Below are 9323 nucleotides of genomic sequence, written 5' to 3'. Positions count from 1 at the left end.
TTATTTACTTCAACTGATGGATATTTATTTTTTAATTAAGTATTTAAGTATTATTATCTTGGTTATTTTGATTCTTAAATTATAAAATTAAAAAAGTGAAAAAGTAACTTTTTAGGTAACTTAAAATTAACTTACAGCTCCAGTCGGAACCCTGATAAGACTAGATTTTGTGATTAAATATCCACCATGTTGAGCAGAACTCCACGGCTTTGGTGGACTTAAAGAAGGAACTAAATTGGCATCAAATCTTAAAAATTCAGGCTGAGAGTCTCTGTACAATTTAGTCAATCCTGGATGTGGTTTTATCTGAAAGAAAAAAGGAAGTTATTTTACTTTATTTTAAAAATAAAAGTAATGACGAAACAAAAAAATTACCTCTTCCTTCAGAAACTTGAATTTATGACGAAAGACAACATAAAAAGCTGGAACGAAGATTTCCCTTCCTTTCGTGACGCTGACGTTCATTTTTAAATCCTTTATGATTATATCATATAAAAACCTCCCGACATTTTTCATAACATGTGCGGGCCATTCCACGATTTTTAAATTTAGCGTATTTCCCTTTTGCCTCATCTCATCTTCCAAAAGTTGCCACTTGATTCGTCCATTTTCTTCATTTCCTCCCTCAAGATACCATTTACAATACTCGCCATAAGACTCCAAAGTTTTGTCAATTAGACCATCGTTTTTTTTAACTCTAGCCTTGAAAAAATAGAAATATAGTCAGACTTGAAAGGACTTTGAAAAGAATTTAAATGAAAATTCCTACCTCATATTTTAGAAAAATATTCTGGCCCAGTTCCTTCGACAGATAATTTACAGGAGGACTAAATGCCTCAGCAGTTTCCCCGAGCCTCTTGATTTCTCTCATAATCGCCTCAACATATTCTTCCTTGTCCAAAACAGAGAGAAAAGGATGCAAATGTGTCGTCAAAAGTCCCCTTTCTCGAATTTTCAACGCCTCGTAGTTTCTCTCGAAAGCCTGACAAGCATCCTTTCTCCACGTTTCCTCCAATTCCTTCACCTTTTGCCTCTAAATTCGAAATTTTAATACATTAAATCAAATCCGTAATCAGAGTGGTCGTTTAAATCAAAGATTTCAAAATATTTCCAAGATTTAAAAAAGAATTCACGAGGTTTAAAAGATTTCAAGGGATTTCAAAAGACTTCCAGACATTTTTTTTAAATTGCAGAATTTTCTAGGCTTTTATGTTTTCAAAATTTTATCAGAGATTTTAAAAATTTTGAAAAGATTTCGAAGGTTTCATAAGAGATTTAATAACATTTCAGGAGACTTTAAACATTGTCGAGAGATTTCAAAGGATTTAATAATGATTTGAAATTATATCTAGCGATTTCAAAATAATTCGAAAGGTGGCTGTTTAAATCAAAGAAAAAATTTCCGGTTTGCAAAAATTGTTCAGGGTGAATGAAATAAAAAAATTCGAAATCTTAAAGCTAAAAATGCTCTAATTTGAACTAATAAAAACTTAACTTAAAATTGAAGAACTTAAAGTAAAGCTCTTGAATTTTTAACATTTTAATTTAAAGTTACAATATTACAGTCGAACTGCGAAATATGTTTTTTTTTTATAAATTGTGCAGTTCCAAGATTTAGATTTAGTTCAAAAAACATAAATCCTCGTTATCAGTTTCATCAATGCTTCAATTAAAGAATTAATCAATAAGTTTGTTTCAACATTATATAATTCTAAGCATTTTCATTTTTTAAGCTAGAAACATTAAAAGTTGAAAGACTAATTTGTTTTAAATTCAACGCTTTAAATTAAGAAGATAAATTATTATTTTTTTAATTTATTAATTGTTCAGCTGTTATTTATATATAAAAATAAAATAAAAATTGTTTAAAATAAGAAATACTTACAAATTTTACCACGAATATCAAAAACAAATTTTGATTATTTTAAGTCATTTCAAAATTTCTTAAAAAGCTTTTTAATTTTATTTCGAAATTTTCAAAGATTTAATTTTGTGTAAATGTTCACAAATTTTCAATTAATTTTGAAATTTGTTTAAAACTTTGAAATATCGTTTAAAATTTATCGATTTTTTTAAACGTGGAAAACTAAAACATTTGCCTCAAAATCTGCAAGATAATTTTTTGACATTTGAGAAATCTTTTTGAATCATTTCAAAAATTATCTTCAAATTAATTTTTCATGATAAAAAATTATTTTTAATTTTTCTAAGAATCTTATGAAATTTGTTGTTTTTTATATATAAACTAACATAATACAAAATTTCAATGCTATAATTTGAAGAATGAATCTATTTGGTTAATATCCAAAATAATGTCATTTTCAGCATTTTTAAACTACAAACCGTAAATATGAACTTTTCCAACTATCTCTTTTCAAATAAAAAATAATTTCAAATTTTATCATGAATATCAATAAAAAAATGTACAACCTTAAAACCTTTCAAAATCCTCAAGTAACTTCAAAATTTTATTTAAAAATCTTGAAAATATTTATGAAATCTTTCTAACTCTTTTTAAATATTTTTCTCAAATTAATTTTCCCACAAAAAAAAAACATCATTATCAATTATCTTAGTAATCTCAAGAGAAAACATTTCTTCTGAAACCTTTCACAGTTTCTAAAAAGTTTCTCAATTTTTTGTTCTAAATCTGGAAAAAATCTCAATTTTGTTTTCAATTATTTGAAATATTTCAAGATCTAAATTAATACTGAATCTTTTAAAAACTTTTGAATATATGTTCAACTTGCTTCATTTTTTTACATTAATCAGTGTTCAGTTGTTGTTTATACATCACATTAAACAATTGTTTTTAATATTCTCTTAAAATTATTTTAAAAAACAATAATTTCAAATTTTTCGAGAAACATCAAGGAATTTTTTTATCATTTTAAAACCTTTCAAAATCCTTAAAGAACGTTAAAAGATTATTTCAAAATATTCAGAAATCTAAATTATGTTGAACATTTTTTTCATCTTTACCAAATTTGATTATTTTTATTTACTTGTTTTTTAATTTTGAAATTTTTTTAAATATGGTCTTAAAATTAATTTTTGTAAATAAAAAATATTTTTCAACACTCCTAGGAACTTTATGAAAAAATGTTTATTCTGAAACTTGCTAGACTTCTTTATAAATTAATACGTGTTCAATTGTTATTTATACATTTAAATTAAAAAATTTCCCTTAAAAATTCAACATTTTTGTAATAGAATAATTACACTATTAATTTTGAAAGTTTAAATTGAGCTCTGAAGTTTTAACGATTAAAGGCTTTCTAGTTCAAACAATTCAGTTACAAATTGTTCAGTACTGAATATTTGTTTATAATTGCTTTTTTAAATCAACAGTCAAATATTTCTACAAATTAAATAATTCTTCGTATCCTTAATTTAATTTTTTTACATTAAATGGCTTAAAAATAATAAATTTTAGGGTGAAACAATATTTAAATAGAATTTGAAATTAAATAAAGGCTATGAACACTTTTCAATTAAACAATTTCTAATTTTTATTTCAGTAGTTTTAATTAATAAATGTGGAATTGTTATCTATGCATACATTTTTTTAAAAATATTTTTTCAAATTCATTTTTGGAATAAAAAATAATTTCAAAGTTTTCCAGGAATATCAAGAAAATCTAGACATTATCTTAAAACATTTCAAAATCTTTAAATAGCTTTAAAATTATATTTCAAAATATTCAAAAATCTACACAATTGTTAAAAATCTTTTGACATCTGTTCAAATTTTTAATTAATTTTGAAATTTTTACTTCTAAATATTTTTTTAAATGATTCGAATTTTTTCTATGTTTTAATCCTGAAAAATTAAAACAGATTCTTTTTGAACATTTTTAAAATCTTCTTAAATGAATTATCTGTGAAAGATTAGGAAAATTTACAGTCCGATTTTGATAAATTGATAAATTAATTTTCAAATTTTTCAAAACTTATAAATATTTGTTAAAATTATTAGAACTTTTCCTTTCTTTTTAATCCTGCAAAATTGAAAGAATTGAATTAAAAACTTCCCGATTATTCTTTGGCCATTTTCGAAATCTTAAATCAATTATCTTTGAAAAATTAGGAAAATTTACAACCCGAATTTTGTTTCTAAACAACAGTCTTTTTAAATTAGGAAGTTAACTTATTTTTATTTTAAGTAGTTTTAATTAACGATTTTTCAATTGTTACTTATAAATAAGTTTTTTAAATATTTGAAAATATTTTCTTTGAATTATTTTTTCAAAAGAAAAAATAATTTCAAAGTTTCCCAGGAATATCAAGAAAATTTTTGTTTTAACTTAAAACCTTTCCAACTCTTCAAAAATCTACATATTGTTAAAAATATTTTGACATATTTTCAGATTTTAAATTAATTTGGAAATTTCTAAATATTTTCTTAAATGATTAGAATTTTTACTAGTTTTTTTAATCCTGCATAATGGAAAATTTGTCTGAAAATCTTCCAAATTATTTTTAATCTTCTTGAAATCAATTACCTATGAAAAATTAGGGAAATTTACAAGACTTTTTTTTTAACAACACTTTTTACATTAGGAAGTTAAATTATTTTCATTTTAAAAAATTTCAATTAATAATTTTTCAATTGTTATTTATGCATAAATTTTGTTAACACCATTTTAAAATATTTTCTTCAAATTATTTTTTGCAAATAAAAAATGAATTCAAATTTTCCCAAGTTTAAATTTTCCAAAACGTCTAAATATAAATTTTTTAATTATTCGAATTTTTCCTTTTCTTTTGATTGCTGAAAAATTAAAAAAAAAATTGCCTTAAAGTCTTCCAGTTAATTTACTGACAATTTTAGAATTATTCTTAAATCAATTATCTGTGATTGGGAAATTTTGTCAACAGATCACTTTTACATTAGGCAGTTAAATTACTTTCATTTTAAAAATGATTTGCTTAAAAATATTTTCTTCAAATTATTTTTTCCAAATAAAAAATAATTTCAAATTTTGACAGGAATATCAAGAAAATTTGTTTATTATCTTAAAAACTTTTAAAATCCTTAAACAGATTCAAAATTATACTAAAAAATCTTCAACATTTTGTTGACATCTTTTTAAATTTTAAATTAATTTAAAAAATTGACAAAACTTCTAAATATAGTTTTTTAATTATTCAATTTTTTTTTAATCGTGAAAAATGTTAAATCTTCCAGATTCTTTTTTGCAAATTTTCTTTAAATGAATGATTTTTTCACAACAGTGGAAAAATAAGAGTATTCCTAAAAAAAATAGTGTAAATTATTGCCAATAATGGCGTGAGTCTGAGCCCTGAAATATAAGATATAAAAAAGACATACCGCATTTAAAATTTCCGTATTCGGCTCTTCTCTCATCGCGACGCTTTTAATATCAACTTGACCTTTAACTTCAATTTCAAACTGCCTCCGCCTTCTCTCCTCCAAATCGGAATGACTTAAAAGTCCCTTCGCCGGACTTTCGGGCACTCGATTCTCAAATATGTTTTCCAGCAATCGACAATTGTAGCCTAAATCAGGTTTTTCGAAAACCGGCTCGAAATTCGGCTCAAGGAGCCGTACGGATCTCAAAACATTTTCCTTCTGATCAGCAACAAAGGTTGGCTTTGTCAGAATGTCGTTGAAACTGATTTCTTCTTTTTTCATTTGATTCCTCATTTTCGACAAAAAATCTGCAAGAGAATTTCAGTTTATTATTTGGTAGAATTCACAGGGTGGCCGTTTTAATTGAAGAAAAAAATTCCCGGTCATTTCCCGGTTGGAAAACATTTTTCACTGCCAATGAAATTAAAAAAATCAAACTATATTCGAAACATTTTTCCATATAATGTAATAAACAACAAATTAAAGCATTCAAACTGAAAACTTAGTGGGACGATGGTCGTGGGGGCTAAAGCGTAGGCTTTGGACCCACTCCTTCGGCTTGCGGGTTCGATTCCCGCCTCGCACTATGGAAGAGTCTCGGTGGTCCATGCGGTGAACACTAGCCTAGCAAGGGAGTGTTCATCTCCGGAGAGTCGTGGGACCGGTACCTCTAGAGAAAAAGGTTTTCTCTAAGTACTTAAGGCTGTTGCTCTTGGTGGTTCGGAACCCACCTTAAACTGTAGGTCCCCCTTCCACCACCAAGTTAGTGTGTGGAGGGTGTGTAAAGGAATAAAGAAGGTGTAAGAAAAATGTAAACCCTTAGGGGACACATTAGAAGCTTCCACTGACAAAAACTGAAAACTTTGAATTCCAAAGTTTTAAAATTGAAGTTTCACAGTTTTCAATTAAAAAATTGTGTATTCAAATGCTCGAAAATTTACACTTACCAAATGAAAGGTACTAACACTTTTAAATTGAACAGTTTTAAGTGAAATGAAAATAAACTGCAAAATTTAGAACTTTTATAAATTATAGAGTTCAAAGATTCAGATTGAGTTCCAAAAATATAAATTCACGTTGACATTTTTAATAGTCTAAATTAAATAATCAAGCAATGAATTTAAAAATTTTTCAAAAGTATATTATTTTAAGTAATTTTAAGCTAGACACATTGAAAATTGAAAAAAAATTTAACTTAACAGTTCTTAAATTGGAATTTAAATTATTTTTACTTTTATTAGTCTAGGCATCCTTCAAACGCTTCAAAATTTTATTTAATAATCTTGAAAAATCTAGAAGTGGTTTAAAATTTTTCGAAATTCAAAATAATTTTTGAATTTTTTGTCAGAATTTTTTAATATATTTCAAAATTAATTGAATTTTTTCTATAACTTTTAGAAAATCCTGAAAATTAAAAAAAATTAAATTTGAATTTATAAATAACAATAAAACACTTCGTATTTGTAAAAATATTAGAGTAATTTTAAGATATTTTTAGAAGTTTTAAAAAGATTCGACTTAAATTTAGAATTTGGAATAATTTCAAATACTTACAGAAGAATTTAAAATAAAATGTAGATTTTTGCAGATTTCAAACATAAAAAATTTTAAAAAATGTTAACTTAACAGTTATTAAATTACAAGTTAAATTATTTTAATTTTAAATAGTCTAGGCATCCTTCAAACGCTTCAAAATTTTATTTAATAATCTTGAAAAATCTAGAAGTGGTTTAAAATTTTTCCAAATTCAAAATAATTTTTGAATTTTTTGTCAGAATTTTTAAATATATTTCAAAATTAATTGAATTTTTTCTATAATTTTTAGAAAATCCTGCAAATTAAACAAAAATTAAATTTGAATTTATAAATAACAATAAAACACTTATTATTTGTAAAAATATTAGAGTCATTGAAAGAGATTTTTAGAAGTTTTAAAAAGATTCGAATTAAATTTAGAATTTCAAATACTTACAGCAAAATTTAAAATAAAATGTAGATTTTTGCAGATTTCAAACATAAAAAATTGAAAAAAATGTTAACTGAACAGTTATTAAATTATAAGTTAAATTATTTTTATTTAAAATAATTTATGCATCCTTCAAAAGCTTTAAAATTTTATTTCATAACCTTAAAAAATCTAGAAGTAGTTTAAAATTTTTCCAAATTCAAAATAATTTTTGAATTTTTTGTCAGAATTTTTAAATATATTTCAAAATTAATTGAATTTTTTCTATAACTTTTAGAAAATCCTGAAAATTAAAAAAAAATTTAATTTATAAATAACAATAGAACAATGATTATTTGTAAAAATATTAGTGTAATTTTAAGAGATTTTTAGAAGTTTGAAAAAGATTCGAATTAAATTAAAAATTTTAAATAATTTTAAATACTTACAGCCGAATTTAAAATAAAATTTAAATTTTTGCAGATTCCAAACAAAAAATGTAGGATTTTTAAAATTATTTTAACAGAAACTTTAAGAAGATTTTAAGAGATTTAAAAAATTATCAAAGAACACGCACGATTTTAAGGATTTTATTTAATTTGCTGGATTTTCAAAATTTCGATTATGACCATATTATTATGGATTTATTTTTTAAGTTGAAAATAGTAAAACGCACGTATACATTTTTTAATAGCTGCAAAAATTAATAGAAATAATATATTAATAAATTTATTTATTAAATTTAATATAAACGAATACTCGAAATTCTGAATTAAAAGTATATTATTGATAATTCATGAAAATTTTCATTTAAAAATAAAATTATCGGAATAAATGATATATTAATTTCAATTCTTATCAAGACTTTCGGATTGTAACAGTTACAATCCGGGAATTCTCGAATTTTGAATGTATCTAGAATTATTTGGTCAAATCAATTATTGTTCAGATTTCTACACTTAGAGTACAGACCATTTTAAAAATAATTTATTTATTTATATTTACTGTTGATAAGAGAAAACTGTTTTTTATCAAGAATTTTCAACTTCAAATGCTTTTAATTTTTTAAATCCTCAAAACTGCACTTTAATTACTTTAAAAAAGGTTCAAATCGAACATGGGCTCATTTTTCTTCTAAAAATTCGTAAAATTCCGGGTTCCCCGGTCCAGCGGCCACCCTGTTTTTTATAAAAAATCTTCGATTTTAAAAACTTATAATTTTTTTAACTTTTAAAACTGCATTTTAAAGTTCTTTAAATTAAAGTATATGCTTAAAAATTAAAAATATAAAATGGACAATGTTTAAAGTAAAAGATTTTCGAATTAAGCATTCTAAACTAAACAATATAATAATTTATAAATATCACAATTCAGGAAATTATTTAAAAACGGTTGAAATCACAGTTGGACAAAATTTTTATTCAAAAAATTTGGTAAAATTCCTGGCGGAAAAAATAAATTCACTGTCATTTTCCGGTTTTCCCCGGTCCCATAAAATTCCCGGTCATTTCTCGGTTTTCCAGGTTTCCCGGTCCAGCGGCCACCCTCAGCTAAATTAAATTTCATTTAAAATAATTGAAAAATCACCTATTTCCTTCGAAGGATCTTCGGTACGAGCGGCGCATTCGAAAATGTATGCAAAAGTTTCAGGCACCATTTTCACAGAGTCCTTGATTATAAACTTGGTCAAAGTTTTCACATTTTTCAAATCTGCTCTGGCTGCACATTCCTTGAGAAAAAAATTGTACAATAAAATGTTCCGCATTATGGTTTTCATATAAAAGTAACCTCTCTCGCGGAAAAGAAACAATGTTTCGAGAGCTTCATTTAGCTTTCCAGATTTTGAATAAGCGTCGAAATAGGAAAGGATATATTGACACTGCTGCTCTTTTTTCCATGCTTCCAGCAGTGGCTTCAAAGTTTCGTCGTGTTGAAATTGTGAATTCGACTGCTTAGCACGCTTCTTTTTTCTGAAAACGAAAGTTCTGAATATTATTTCTA

General features: G+C 24.6%; 1 protein-coding gene across 3 annotated transcripts in view; it reads right to left on the bottom strand.

Moving 5' to 3' along the window:
• The window catches only part of LOC117167648 (DNA-directed RNA polymerase, mitochondrial), a 45029-nt gene that overhangs the window by 25349 nt on the left and 10357 nt on the right, over positions 1–9323 (bottom strand). For 2 of the 3 annotated variants that reach the window (XM_033352744.1, XM_033352751.1), the window contains 5 exons: positions 8910–9292; positions 5336–5685; positions 770–1033; positions 376–702; positions 136–306 (listed from right to left, as the gene is read on the bottom strand). In XM_033352744.1, the coding sequence (XP_033208635.1) occupies positions 136–306; positions 376–702; positions 770–1033; positions 5336–5685; positions 8910–9292 (1495 nt within the window). Of the gene's footprint in view, positions 1–135; positions 307–375; positions 703–769; positions 1034–5335; positions 5686–8909; positions 9308–9323 lie in introns of all 3 variants that reach the window. The other variant, XM_033352735.1, reaches the window with a different exon arrangement.

This window comes from Belonocnema kinseyi, chromosome 1 (assembly GCF_010883055.1).
Source record: "Belonocnema kinseyi isolate 2016_QV_RU_SX_M_011 chromosome 1, B_treatae_v1, whole genome shotgun sequence".
NCBI lineage: Eukaryota > Metazoa > Arthropoda > Insecta > Hymenoptera > Cynipidae > Belonocnema > Belonocnema kinseyi.
This window is presented reverse-complemented; position numbering and strand designations above follow the sequence as displayed.